This window comes from Vanellus vanellus (assembly GCF_965231255.1).
Source record: "Vanellus vanellus genome assembly, chromosome: 17".
Lineage (NCBI taxonomy): Eukaryota > Metazoa > Chordata > Aves > Charadriiformes > Charadriidae > Vanellus > Vanellus vanellus.
In genome coordinates this window covers 11,955,540-11,971,009 of record NC_138922.1, presented here as the reverse complement: position 1 = coordinate 11,971,009, position 15,470 = coordinate 11,955,540, and the positions used below count along the sequence as shown (strand labels likewise).

At 41.9% G+C, this 15,470-nt stretch overlaps 1 protein-coding gene across 1 annotated transcript in view; it reads right to left on the bottom strand.

Moving 5' to 3' along the window:
* The window catches only part of CEP112 (centrosomal protein 112), a gene marked incomplete at its 5' end in the record, with an annotated part of 177,864 nt that overhangs the window by 50,629 nt on the left and 111,765 nt on the right, over positions 1-15,470 (bottom strand). The window contains one exon of the mRNA XM_082492412.1: positions 15,226-15,456. Within this exon, the coding sequence (XP_082348538.1) occupies positions 15,226-15,456 (231 nt within the window). The remainder of the gene's footprint in view (positions 1-15,225; positions 15,457-15,470) is intronic.

The window sequence follows — 15,470 nt, the reverse complement described above, 5'->3', positions numbered from 1 at the left end:
ATCAAATATGCACATAATTTTTGAGAACACATGTTTTGGTTGGTTTTTTGTTATAAATAGAGATAATGCCACTACATACTGGTTTGAAACAGCATATATGAGAATTCTGGAGCACCAGACAAATTGAGTTCCACTTCTTCTGCATTTACCATACAAAGTGTGCCACAAGCACTCTAAGGGCATATTGTGGGGCTGCATAAATAAAGAGAGAGCAGCAAGGCAGAGGCAGTTATGCCAAACAGCTCTCTGTTCCTGGCGCTCAGGCTGACCTCCCACTGTATTGTTATATAGTTTCAGATTACGTTTTACCGCCACTGCATATCGTAAAGTGACTGAAACTGCCAGTTTATCTTTAGGGAAAAAAAGCAAAAAATAAATTACAGTAATAGTATAAATTACTGTTACTCCCAGAAAGGGAGAGATACTCGTCAGCACGGCACCGCGAAGAAGATCACATTACAGCTGCTCTCGCTCAACTTGCCCGGGGTAAAAGTCTTCATCTTTCATAGAAGCAGCTTTATAACCTCCTGAACCCATAGAAGAAATCCCAATAAATAATAAAAAAACCACTCATAACTTTCATAAACAAATTAGAGCTTGTTTGTTCACACTGAGTGGAACCAGGATGACCCCCAATAGACACGACAGAGGCGATCCAGAAGAAAGATATGCTGAATTTCAGTGTTTCATTCCTAACTGAAGGCAAAGAAAGTATATCCCACCAGTTTATTTAAAGGCAATCACAACATTTCATTTTATGATGGCTTTAACAAATTCCAATTAGCAAAATATTTATAAGTTGTCTCCCAGCCACGGACAAACCACAAATTCTTGCATTTACTTGCAGTCCCAAACATCCTTATTTGAGCGGTCTGATCCTCAGAAGCATCGAGCTACCCAAACTTCCACAGGAGATGGCAAAACCCCATTTGGACGGGCTCTGGCGGTCCAAAACTGGCGATCTCGGCCCCGTGCAATAAAAACCAAGCACACCGGCCGACTGCAGCTTTTCCCCCTCTGGTGTGACACGGCGGGGTCTCGCACCGTCACACGCCGCGCGGGGAGCACCGGCGGAGCTCTGCACAAGGCAGTTTCTACAGCTTGCAGCACACGGGTCAGCTGAAAAGGTCTAAGTCATGGGGACGCACAGGAACACTCTTTTCCACCTTCTTTTACTGCGGAAATACCAAACTTCTCCCTTTTCAAAACCTGCGACTACACGAATTCACTACCTCTTGACTATAGGCTGTTGCTTCGCAGCCCTGGGAGGCACAAACCTGCTCCCCTGGGGCACACGTAGCTCCGCTACACACAAACCAGCACCTTTTTACTTATGTTTTTTTTAAGGAATGACTTACAGCAAAGCAAATGCTCATAACTGTGTACAGTGAACATCGCGGAGGATTTATATTACATTTATTTTGACAAACGAGAAGGATAAAAATGGCGAGGTGTCCAGGAGCAGCAGTTGCCCGGGCTCCTTCTTTTATAAGAGGCTGCTCGGCTCACGCATTGTACGAAGCACAAGCTGCTTCGGTATTATTTTAAGGGCATTCCCTGGCTTTCAGGTTACATGCTATTTCAGAAACATAATGAATAAGAATCCAACTGGAAGGTGAACGTTTGGAGGGTCAGCCGGTATTCATTAAGGTCTAACTCTTTTTATAGCAATGGGCAGCGCTGCAAATATAGTTAATGGTCTTAAACTAGTTTTCCGTGGGCGAGAGGTAGCTGTTGAAATTCACACTTGGCAAAGATTCGTCAGAAATATCAATTGTAATATCCATTTATAATAAAAAGGCTTAAATTGGATAAGCCATAGAGGAATCCCACCGATTCAGAAATTAACTTCTGTTTAGTTTCACACAGTTAATACATATTTTAGCTAAAATTATCTGATTATGACAATTTTACATGCAGTTATTTTATATTACAGAGTGAGGACTTTTGCATTATAAAGATTATGTCCTTGTTACAGTTAATTGGTTTTAAAAACCAACTGTAATTCTGTAACAAGCCTGAAAGCATCATATTGTGGTTGCTGAGCAAAACTGTACCGACTTCAACAAAACATTTCACGTAAAAATTAAAAACGGTATTAGCACTACAGATGTGGTATCCAAATTAATGGATGCTACTCTAACACAGTCTGATTTTCTTTTTTTCCCTTTCATGAGACAGAACAGCATTGCTAAGAATAAGAGAGCAAAGGATCTACGATGGGACCACACCCCAAAAGCACACCGTGTCCTACCCTAATTACAAAGTTTTTAGATGTTATTTTTAAGGTATAAGATGAATTAGAGGGGACTTTTGGTTCTAGTTCCACCCGATGAAGATGTGCGCTAAGCAGCCTCGGGGGCTGCTCGGCAGTACCGGTACGGCCACGGCCAGCGTGGAGAGCAGCTCTAGCTGCACGAGGGGCTTGGCAGGCACACGGACAACTGCATCCTCCAGCAACATCCTTGAAGGCGTTTAGCACATCCTGAATTTTCATCGACAACGCAGCTGTTAAGAATTTTTTGGAACAGTACAAATCTATGCATAGGGACATGGTTTAGCGGTGGACTTGGCAGTTTTAGGTTTACGGTTGGACTCGATGATCTTAAGGGTCTTTTCCAACCTAAACGATTCTATGACACTGTATCTTCCAGCTTTGGAATGGTGATTTTTTGGATAGAAAGTTAGATTTCAGTTATGCCTCAAAATTAATAGGAAAACTAACTTATGCGACCCAAACGGGGATAGATCTGTAAGCGTTAAAGATGCGTAGTGAAATCCTATTCATCTATCTATGACTGTGACTGATTTCAATCTCCCCGAAACATAATCGAACGACAAAACCCCCACAAACAGAACTCTCATAAACTAGAGGGTTACATATACACACTCGTATTCACTAACAGAAAAGCAGATTTAAGAAATCTGTTCAGGGTACTATGAAATAGCCATTTTTCAAAATGCCTGCAACTAGCTAAATGATGGCCATACATAAGCTGATCCTCCATAATTAGTTAGATAAAAGTGTAAGCAAAATAGAAGAAAAAAAAAAAAAAAGAAGAAGGAAAAAAATCAAAGGGTGGGGGAAGGAGAAGAAAGAAAACTTGCTCCAGGGAAGAAGCAACTGTTCTCTGATGTGCAGCAAAGAATTTAACATCAAAGAACTAATGTAAATGGGGCCCATTTACCTTAAAAAACAACACACCACTCCACATTCTGGAATATTTCTGTTTAAGTTTGACAGCATTATGCTTTGTACCAAAATCTAAGATTGTGTAATTTGACAGATGTCAAAAGAAAATGACCTTCAGAATAGCTAACTGTAGAAATTTTTGTTATTAAGTATGTTAAAACACTCTGCACGGTGTCTGTTTAAACTTCAGAGATTAGCAGATCACCTTTTAAGTTCATCTGATTGTACATAAAAATTTCATTTTGACCTCAAAGCCTGAAACATGTATTTTCCTTATGTGCCTCTCACACTGACAGAGGGTGACTTCCTCCGCCGGTACTCTTGTTCTTTCTGCTGCTCTCCCCACCAATCAGATAACAAATGGAAAGCCAAATCTCCGTGTAACAGTGAAAATAGCATACCAGTTCAAATATGTAATTGGAGCCACCCAAAAGACCATTAAAAATAGTTCAATATCCAAAATGATGTTAACAGAATAATTAGTCAAGTACCAAATGACTTCAAGGGTTTTGAAAATGAATGATAGAAATCCCAATCTGTCATACCCACAAATCCTATTAATATTCTATTTTACATTCCTCTTTTCTAGGTCTATAAATCTTTTTCTTTTTCTTTTTCTTTTTTTTTTTTTGTTAAACATACATCTTTAGGAGAGGAAAAAAAAAAAACCCTCTTATTCATGTGCAAAGTACTTTTCATTGGGAAAAATCCAAGAATGAATAGAAATGAATTAGACACTCTACCTGTATGGAGAATTGCCTTTCTGCAGAGTATGGCAATTCTGTGCTTAATGGGGGTCTACTGAAAAACTGCTTGTGCAATTAGTGCCTTAGGAAAACTCTGATTTCCAGTCCTTTCTGTTAAACTAACAGAGTATTTCTAATCATTCTGAAATTATGTAGAGAAATTAAACACAGGCATTTAACCCTTCCAAAAAATTCTTCTGTGAGACTCCAACTGCATGGTGTCCAACGGCAGTTTTACCATCTTTGCAGCGGTACGCAGTTACTAGCGTCATCTAAGAGGATTTACTGAGCATCTAAATATTTCCCAGCTTCGCTTATATGGATTTCTATTCAACGTCGCAGTGAGCCAGGCACCTTACCTGAAACCAACTGCACGACTCGGTTTACCAAACAAGCCTTCTATAGAGTATAAGGTTTTAAAACCAGATTGATAGTCTATGTTTGCCACGTGAAATTGTTCAATACCTGAAATGTACTCTATACAAGACGGTACTGATGCACGCATCAGGCAGGATGCAGGACAGGCAGAGAATTATCGTTCCATCTGTGACGTTTTGCCAAAACAGTTGGGGTGCAGGTGGCTTGTGCCTCACCGCACGATTCCTTCTTCTGCTCAACATTCAAACGAGATGAACTTGGCGTACAAGTATCTAAAGGGTGGGTTGAAGGAGGATGGAGCCAGGCTCTTCTCAATGGTTCCCAGTGACAGGACGAGGGGCAATGGGCACAAGTTGGAACACAGGAAGTTCCGTTCAAATACACGGAAACAGTTCTTTACGGTTCGGGTGACAGAGCACCGGCACAGGCTGCCCAGGGAGGTTGTGGAGTCCCCTTCCCTGGAGATTTTCAAGACCCGCCTGGATGCAGTCCTGAGTAATGTGCTCTGGGCAATCCTGCTTTGGCAGGGGAGTGGGGCTGGATGATCTCTAGAGGTCCCTTCCAACTCTGATAATTCTGTGATACTGTGACTCTGTGAACTGGGTAAAGCTAGGGAAGATGTTGAGACTGCAACACTCTCCACATTAGGGTAGCGAAGCCTGGATTCCCCCCGGCCAGGTACCTAAATCAGGTACAGCACAAACACACGCCTGGATCACGATTTTTAATATTTCCTGGGTTTCTTCCGTTCTGTCCAACTAAGCTAAGACGGTTATTTAAAGCGGGTTTAAGACAGTATCTCAAAAGCGGCGACATTTTCTCTTTCAGAGCCTGAGCAAGTAAAACATGCACCCGAAGGGAATCATCTGAGCTTCCCCAAGCTGCCTTTATTCATCAGCAGTCCCGGGCACCTCGCGCGCCCATGTGCACTCTGTCTCTCTCTCCCACTCTAATACGACGGAGTTTACGGAACAGCCTGTAGCACTCAGGCCCAGATGGTTTTGGTACCCAAACAGCTGACACCCAGTGAAATCCCAAAGGGAGAGGCTGCTAAACATCTCTGAAGAGGCAAATCAAAGCTAACGCTTCCTCCACAAACAGAAGGCGAAAGCACCGAGATGTGACACTGATCCACGGTTTGACTCACTTAAAGGCTACTTAACACGAGCTTTACAATACACGATTCTTTCAGAAATTCTGAGACCCGTGCACTTTATCATCGCATATCAGCTCTGTTTACATGCCTTGATTTTGCCAAGGAGAGTCTCTGAGGCTCCTGAAAGGACTATAAGGGGATAAGAACATGATTTTTATTTTTTTAGACTCTCCGTTGCTGTTTTAAGTTGAATTTTGTGGCAATAACAAGCAAGTGTTAAGAGGATAATGACTAGAAAAAAATCCTGCGTATGTATGATTTTGAGATAGAAGCTTTTTTATTAAATAGAAGGAAAACTGGAAACAAAAGGACAGGCTCGGTATTACCCAGTTAACCGGGTATTACTAAGTTATATCATTAGACGAGAGCCCAACAGAAGTTAAGCTTCTGCAGTTGGAACGACAAACACTGAAAATGTGACAAAATCCCCTAACAAATCTCTGATCTGAAGCAATCAGTGTTCCTTAGCAAGATTATGCTGGATTACTTTTTGTAGTTTTAAATGCAACAAAGCTTCCCAAAAAGAACGGCAGCTTCGCGGAGCCAGAAAGCGTTACTGTACCGATGACTAACTATGCGCAAGTCCACCAAGGCCCAATTACAAAGAGAATGGAATACATTGCTCAATCACGAAAGCAATTAAAACCATAAATAAGTCATTGCGAGACTCTTAACTTTCCCAGTGTTTAATTATTTATCCGTTCTCCGTCCTGCAGCTGTAGGTCAGAATTAACTCCTCTGAACTAAATACAGGAGAACTCTTTTGGGGATTTGTACCTTATTCATTTTCAAGCAAACACCCAAATTCATCTCAAATTCACACAAGGACTGCAACAGTTTCACCTAAATCAGATTTTCTACAAGTTAAACACCCCTCCTACACTCAGATGCGATTGTGAAACTACTTTGATCTCTGTTCCCAAATTTATTGCTCCGTGTAATCCATGACAAAATATAATGTGATTTACTGTATCTCTATATGACAGCCCAGCAGCTGACAGAACTTAATAATTTAGCATAAGAAAAAAACCTTCTGGCACCAAAATATACAAATCATAATTGAGGCACTTTAGTATCACATTACAATGAAGCATATGCAGACTGATCATAAGAACTTCAAAACAATTAGAATTCTTTCTCACCCGTTTAATGAAGGTGGGTTTTACTGCACGGCATGTTCTGCAGCTGTAAGTGACTTGTTTTGGAACACTTTTGTTTCTTCACATGAAAGACTCTGAAAGACTAATAACATGGTTTTACCCCTTCCCTATTTCCCAAACACTCCTTCCCCTCCAAAAGCAAAAAAAAAAAAAAAAAAAAAGCCACCTGCAGCTTTTCTCTACTATAAAGATATGAAGAAAGAGCAAATTCGTGTAAACAATGTCTTCAAATTGTGCCAGAATTGAAATAAGCAATAAAGACGCTTTATATTAGTTTGGTCTTGATAAAGCAGCATGTTTTTCTCAAATAAGGCTATAGTGAAATATTTCAACCTCCAAATGCTGACCCGAGCAGGGACGCGACGGACACGTTCCATGGGGCAGCTTTCGTTTCAGCGGGTGCTGACTCTCAGCTCGGGGGGCGCCGGGGCAAGTCTGCGTGAAGGACGCATCGCCCCGGAAACTTGCAAGGAAAGTAAGAACGCAGAGCGCGCGGCATGGGGTGCAGGAGAAATTTCCACTTGGTGTGTACTAATTCCCGGTAACAAACAGCAGTTACCGGTGTTGGCCTAACCAAACCCATGAACGAGCCCCCGTGAAGTCAGCAGCGCTGGCTGCGGGTACCGCATGCGGGAACGGGGCAGCGGGCGCAGGAGCCGTCCTCTCACCCAGACCCGATGGTATTCATTCAGTAACGCTGAAAGAATTTAAGAATGAATTGGCCGAGTTGTTAAGAAAAATACCCCAAAGTAATCTCACATGACAATCAGCCACCGTAGTGGCGAATAGCCAGTGTTTTTCCTCATGTTATAAGGAACCCTGGGATGGGACGATAAGTGAAACTGGTAAATTAGAGAAAACTGCACCTACACGCAATCGGCCTTCTCCAAGACACATAGTATTGTGAAAAAAAGAGAGAGAATGAGGTAACGATTCAATTGGGCTTTAAAAAATATTCAGTAAAGTAAAAATAATAAGCAACTGTGTATTACAAGATAAAGTTGGTGTGTTACAGTTTGTTTGGATAGTGAAGAAAGGCTCAGGAAACCATTGGAAAAACAATTAGAACCGTCATTCTGCCACTGGCAAAGCCTCCCGCACTTCCTAAGCAGGAAAGTTAAGATCGAAACATCCGCTGTACTAAAACCATCAGGTATGTCCTCCAGAGTCGGGCTGACGGGCCCCCGAGCCCCACGTCCTCTCCCGAGCCACGGGAGATGCCGCTCGCAGAGACTGCGGCAACCGGGTCCCCTCCTGCGGCCCACACCCCTCGCATTGCCCCGCACCCCCGACTGCTGTGTCGGGGAGGGCAGAAGGTAAATCCCCGCTTATTCCCACCAGCGACTGGTCACGGACACGCTGCTCATAAAACTGGTTTTGTCCTTTTTGGAACCAGCTGATAGTATCTGCCTCCACAGCCTCCGTGGAAATCACTTCCAGCAGCTCACTGTGGGTTGTTTAGAGAAGTACCTTCTTTCACCAGTTTTAAACCAATCTCTTATTAGTTTCCAGCAACTACGCCCTAGTTCTTGGGCTGCCAATAACAATTCAGCATTCACCTTATCCACCATCTTCGTGATTTTCTGAGTCTTGATATTACGGATACGCCCCAAAGGCTACAGCCTGGAAGTTACAGAATGGAGAAAAAGCAGAGAGTGCCCTGGTGCGGCAGAACTGGGAGTGGTGTTTGGACACAGACTTGAAAAAGAAATGGGAGACAGAGAAGACAAAAAAAACCCCACCTGTGAATACTTCTTAGATAGATTATTACCAACTGCTTAAAAGAAAAACCCAAAGCCCACAAAAAACCCAAGTAAACTTCCCAAACAACTAACCAGCTTCACTGATACAACAGGGAGTGAACGAGGGTGCGCTGTAAGACAGACCACGTTACAGGGCTCTAATTTTAATTATATCAGTCCTTGCCCTCTGGAAAGCTATCTTTTTAATTCTGTATTTTATAATAATTTATCATTTAGCTCAATTACGCTTCTTCTTGCCTGGTTCTCATTTCTTAACAGTACTACATCGGTCATTTTAATTTTTAACCCTCTGGTGTTATTTGTGAATGCAAATAACGCGGTGCTTGATCTCCTCTCCAAACGTTAACGAAGACATTAAAGAGTAAATTTAGTGCTCAGAGGTGCGTATTTTTTTCCACAGCGACAATTATACCAACTACTCTTGGTTACCTCTGGAACCAGCTTTATAAATACAACCGATGGGCAGAAATCTTGCCTGTTGTTCCCTGGTTTGTTTTTCTGAGTTTTTTTGATTTGTTTTGTTGTTGGGTTTTTTTTAAGAGGAGGTAGAAACAGAGTAACTCTCTGTGAAAAACTGAGAATGTTGCCTTGAAATTTCTCCAGGAGGGAGAGAGCCATAAATTGTGTTTGGTCTCATCTGAGTGAAATATCCCTGAGATTACTCTACCATATTTCTCTTCATGTTTGGCTCTGTCGACTGAAGACTCCTCCAAATGGCTCCCCTAAGGGATGATGCAATTCCTGTGACCACGTTCCTGGTCCACCATCATCTGTCTTTCCTTTTCTTTGGAGGAATAAGAAGGAGCAGAGCAAAAGGGGACACACTAGAGTGGAAATCGCTTTGCTCCCCTCACCTGTGAGCAAAACTTTATTGCAAGAGTTGCTGTAAAGGTACTATAAAGACAGATTAAATAATCTGCACTTCTTGTGCTAACATACGCTAACTTTGCTATATAAATCTTTTCTCTTTTTGAAATATATCTCTTTTTTCTTGCTCTTCTAGGCTTCTGGCAGAATTTCTCCAACAAAGTCAAAGCACTATGCTCATTTTTACTAATATTAGTTGGTGAATCGGTAACACAGCGTCAGAAATGTTCAAGAACCAAATGTAAGTAAACGTACACAGAGTCGACAACACAAACCCACAAGAATATTACTACTCTGGAAAGAGAGATAATATCTTAGACGATAGTTCTTGGATTGTAATGAAAAAAAAATAAGAGACTTAGGGAATATCCAACTCCTCTTGGTAAGAATTAGAAGCTCTTTAGATCATTCAGAGCTAAGGCCTAAACGAAAGAATCTATGTAATAGATTCAAACAAACATTTAAACATTTTAGTCTAAAAAATGGCACATATACAACAACCGGTAGAGATGCATTCAGCAAGGAGAAAAACATATGTCTACATCATAATTAGATACCAATGGAATGATATCATTATACTCGGGAAGAACACATGTCCACGTTTTATGGTTGACCTATTTGCCCCCCTGTAAATAACCAGGGTATCGCTGCAACGAGTGTGAAAAAAGTTCATCTGGCTGCTCAGATGAACAAAGCTATCTATACCACAGCTATTAGCGTTCAAGTTAATGAAGTGAAAGGTGTCACTCAGATCAAAGACTCCGTTATGCCAAGGAGTCGAAGCAGGAACCTCCAGATTTGCTGCAGAGATGGTCCAGTTCCCAGAAGGTCTTAGATACAAAGATGGAACTGGTTTTGGTAGTTAATGAAACGCAGAGTTGGCAGAGAAGAACAACAGCTAGAGAGACATTCAACAGCGTAAGCTAATGGAAAGCACGCAATGCTTATTCTTTATGAGCAGAAGTAACTTAACTGCTTAGGGGGACCTCAATACTCAATCGAGTATCTCTTGGAGCATCTCTTTAATCTGGGAAGATGTCACATTCTTTCTCTTCGTCTATTTCTTTGCCGGTGCTGAACAGTATGACATCATCTGCGTGAGCACCGACAACAGTGCCAGAACAGATATTGTGAATTAAGGCTATTCCTACCTACGCAGTATGAAAGTATGCCCAATGAGTACGTCCAGCTGGACCGCATCCTAGGGCCGTACTTGCTGGTGAATTAATCCAGCATCACAGAGCCTGAGGCTAAAGGAAGGACTGAAACGCTCTGTAGGGCGCATTATCAGTACTTTATTTGCAAACTGTGTGCAAGTAGAAGTTGTTCAAAAACTAAGCATCCAATTATAGGACACTGTCTGCAGATTCTTGAAAAAGGCCCCATTACAAAACCATTACACTACAACCTAACTATTATATAGAAGAGCTATTCTTAATTAGGGAAGCGGTCACTTACACAGTGACCTTAACTTTGAATTTCCTGGGCATTTCAGTTTTACGTGGACCTTCCACCAGATGTAGATGGAGCAACTGTAACAGGTATAGACTCGAAAACAGTGTACATGTCAAATTTTATTTAAAAGAACAGAAATCTCAGGGTACAACTCACTGCTACATCATTAAAACCTACGAGGACAATTAGCACGGCTCTGGCCAGGTTTCATGCCATCTTGGAGTCCATCTCCCCAGAGTGACCCATTTCACCACTGTACTGAAATCAGAAGTGCAGTCCAGAAACTTGACTCTCCTGGTTTGTTTGACTACAGCTTCGTCCTCTAATCAAACACCATGTGCGTTCAGTACAGTCAATACACAAAAATGTAAATTACTTCTCCACAAGAAACGCAGCACCGAAAAAGAATTAGATGTTCCTGGAACCTGCATAAAGATTTAATAGGATGAGTCAAAATATCTATTTAAATATAGAAAAGAAGCCAATAAAAAGCTAAATGTTGAAAATTATTTAGAGAGGAAAAAAACCCAACCTTTTTCTCCCACTCCAATTTACTCATGTGCGCTGCTCAAAGAGAGCTTTTTTATGAGATCTGTTCAGTTCCAAGGTTGCTTCCTTTGAGCATAGTTAGCATGTCTACTGATCTGCTCGGGTCATGCTTTCCGAACGCTCATTTTCTTTGCCAAGAAAATACCACAGATGAACGTTGCACAGAGTTGCGTTAGCCAAGCTTCACATCTGCACGCACTTAGAAATGCAGTTTGTCTCCTGGTTTAGTGATTTCTGGCAAACCTGAAAATGCTCATCAGCTTTGTGCAGCCCGTTACACCTGGCTGATTAGCGCTCATGCCGTAAGTGCTGCTGATGCAACCTATACCACACCTGCCTCCCGCTGAAATCAGTCCTCAGCGGAGCCCAACTGCAGCATTATGTATCTCGAATATGTTTACTTCTTAAACAGTTTGTGCTTCATTTCATCATAATGAGGTATGACTTCAAATAAAAAAATAGAGTTACCATCACATCAGCAAATGCTCTAATCACTTGCTACAAGGAAATGCAAGCAAATTAAATCTGTACTTTAAAAGTAAATCAAAATCACTACGATTGAATACAAGTGTTCTTCTGAAACCATAGTTAAGATTCCTTAACTAATAGGCAAGAAATAATTTGGAGATCTTCTCAAATCATTTTCATGTTAGAGACAGATAACAGATACTGTGAAAGTGCTGAAGCCCTACGAACACGCTAAGTACTGTTTCAAATTCTCCGTGCTATCGCCTGGAATTTTTGTCTCGTTTATGTCCAGCAGGGCTTATCTGACCTTAAGGACTTTAAAATTTGTCATCCTCATCTGATAAGGTGATTCTGTGTTCTAATACAACTACCGCGTTATGCCTAAAAAGGTGAGCAGTAAGGTGATCGCGTGCGCCTCCGGCTCTAGCGAGGCTAAAGACGAATGGCTGCACCGCCCCAGCCAGAAGAGCATGAGCCCGGCCCACGCCGAGCTGCTCCTGCGTCCCCCCGGCCCCGATTCTCCCCGCCAGGCTGGTGACAAGGACCGTGCTTACAGAAGTCCCCCGCCTGCAGTCCAGGTAGAGCCCTCGTCACCCCCTCCAGCGCTCCTGCAGCTCATGGAGAAGTCTCAGAGGGGCCCAACTCGTCCGCAACAGGTTCAGCACTACTCCCAATGGGCTTCTTCAGGTCAGCTATAGCTCACTTTGTAAGAAAGGGGTGTTTAATTGAAAATAACACCTGCGACAGGGGAGGTCACTGGAAAATTACGGACTTTTCCCTTTATTACTATTTCCACAACAACAGATGCCCTGTTTATTTTTCTTGTGGTGCAGGTTACACAGCGCCATTTGGCAACCCGTTAAATATTTTCCCACTTCTCGTTCCCTACTGATCGGGAGATACAATAACTGTCAAAAGATCTTTGCTTTTAGAATCACGGGTTCAAAAACATTACCGTACCACGCTTACTGGGCAACTTTCTGGCACCGTACGCTGAAATCACGAACAAAAGGAATCAACCAAAATATTACAATAAACAACGTGCTATCTTTAAAGTTGAGATTTTTAAGCAACAGAAAAATAAAGAACTTAGTAAATTAAATTATGTGTCCCTAAATATTGACAAGCTGTCTACAAATATGAACAAATATTTCAATGCCCGGTATTTAATTTCTAATAAAATTCTGGAAACTGTTCCTCTATCTCTGCCCCCCACTCTCCCCCTTTCCCATCCCGCTGCAGCAGCGCTATAGGGAGGGCAATACCATATGAATCCTATATCTCCTCCTACCCGTTGGGACTTCAATTTTGCTTTTCACTTAAGTTTTAGCCATTTCTTTCGTATTTCATCAGGTTCACGTGAACAGCGGTCCACAATTACACGAAGCAATCCACGCAGAAATGAGTATTACTCACAAAAGAGACCACAGAGGAATGAGATCCTTCACTTGGGAACGGACTGACCTTCAGAAAATCTGGACAGTCAGATGTTCCACGCCTAAACAGGGAAATTCAGCTTCCCCTTGGATTTTTAAGCAATCTTTACAGAACTGGCAGAAAAAAGTAAATTTAGAGGACAAATTTTTCTCCCATATCGTCCTAAATGTCAAGGTAACAAGATTTGCTAGAAAAATAAAACGACTTCTACAACCAAGTTCCAAGACTCATGCTGCAATTAGGATGCTTCCCTCCCCCTCTCCCCCTCTTGGAGAGAATCTCCTTCATCACAGTTCCGCGGACTTTAATAGGATCAAGATTGGAACTAAGTTAGCTGAAACTCTAACTTTTGAGCTTTAAATGGACTTTGCCTTCTAAGCTACTTTGACTTTTGGACTTTGTGGCCAATTTCCACAGCTCTACATTTGGAAGACCGAAACGAAGCAGAACGGTAAATGGAGATTTGAAGGTAATGCAAGGTATTTTCACACGTCTGCGAAAGACTTTCCAACGGAGATACTTTTTTTTCCCCTCCTATCTTTTACTCAACATGTGCTCTTCTGATTAGAGGTAAAAATAGGGAAGTAGGTTAAATAAAAAAAAAATAATTCAATAGCAGTTAATATAGCTTAAAATTAGCAATTTTTTTTGAAAAATAGAAAAATTCCAACAAATTAAAAAAAATAGTATTTCTGACAGAAATGACAATTCAAGACTATTAAAGATATCGCCCTATGAAGGATTATTTGTAACTTTAATTTGAGGATGTAAAGAAGTTAACTTTTCTTTTGCTATACTACACATGTAAAAAAAAAGATCAAAGAAAGAAAAGAATTGAGATTCAAATTCCATTTTTAAGCAAAAATGACAATGTCTTCCTGAGTTAAAATTAATCCTTTAATGATGAATTTCAAAGGTTTAAATACTTTCTGTGACCTTGGCTTTAAATAATTATGCCAAGCGGAGCTTTCCTTACATTCAGAAAAGATTCTGAATTGTTGATCACAGCCATTTTAATGGCTTCAGGCTGGCTGATTGCCAACATAATCCTCCGAATGCTGTTTAAAATTACAGACCAAGAACCTGATGCAGGTAAATGAAATGTCACTTTCACAAAGGCTGTTCCAACAGTATATGCAGATTGTTAATTTGTGCCACTGTACACCACTTTTTGCAATAAAGTGTTTGATTTATTACATTAATGCATATAAAAGACACTTCAACAACGATCTGCTTACATATACACAACGTCTACCATAAATATTAAGTAGGGGTTTTTTTCATTTAGCTTTTGAAATAAAACTCGCATGTTTTAGCTCATATCATCCCTAACGTGGTGAAATACTTGAACTGAGGGGAACGAATCCGAGGGGATGCTCAGCGAGCCCTGATGAGCAGTCAGGGACCCCCTGAACACAACGGGGAGGGAAGCCTTGCCGTATCTGAAACATTAATTTCTATTTTCAAGCCTTTCACAGCATCCTTGCTCACCCGATGCACAGAGGCAAAAGTAGACCAACCATTGTTAGCAACCAGACCCTATTTCCTCGCAGTTTTAGCCTGAAATTTTTCCTCCTTAAGAACTTTCCCGCTTTTTAAGGGAGAAAAAGCTCAGTTAGACGGAACCGCCCGTTCCACTCTTTGTTCCAGCAAAGGAAAAGTGATCAGCCTGGTCCTTGGCTGGCTTTGCCTTTGAAATCAGCTGGATTTTTAAAGTCCCGCCAGCTCCTGAGCACCACACAGTCGTCCCGGTTCCGCGCTCCCCACGGCGGGAAGGTGCTGCCCCAGCAGCTGCGGGGAACGCAGCTACAGCAGCCACCACCGCCGCTGCGTGTCCGAAGGAGAAGTCATCTTTCATTATAGAACCACAAAACTTTCCATACTCGTGCTGTGATTGCGTCATCCAATGCCAGACCTACAGCATACATCTGTTTTTTCAACTCAAGTGACCCCTAAACATTTGTCCTCAGTGAAACTGGGGCTTATCTGACTTTTGGGGTGATTGCTCCCCTTTTGCCGTGCCACGAGAAGCAGCCCCATGCAAACCTCTTACCTTTTCCAAGGCCTTCTCTGTTTCTGTCGCATGTGTCTTTTTCAGGTCTAACGTGATTTTTTCTGCCTCCACTTTCAGCTTCTTCAGCGCCGTCTCATGGTCTCGAGCCACCCTCTGCTTCTCCTCTTCCCACTGATGGCTCAGCTCCAGCAGCTGCTGCTTCCGCTGAGCGTTCACCTGGATAAGCTCTTCCCTCAGCTTGTGGATTTGGTTCTCCATATCACAGATAACCTGAAATAAAGAAC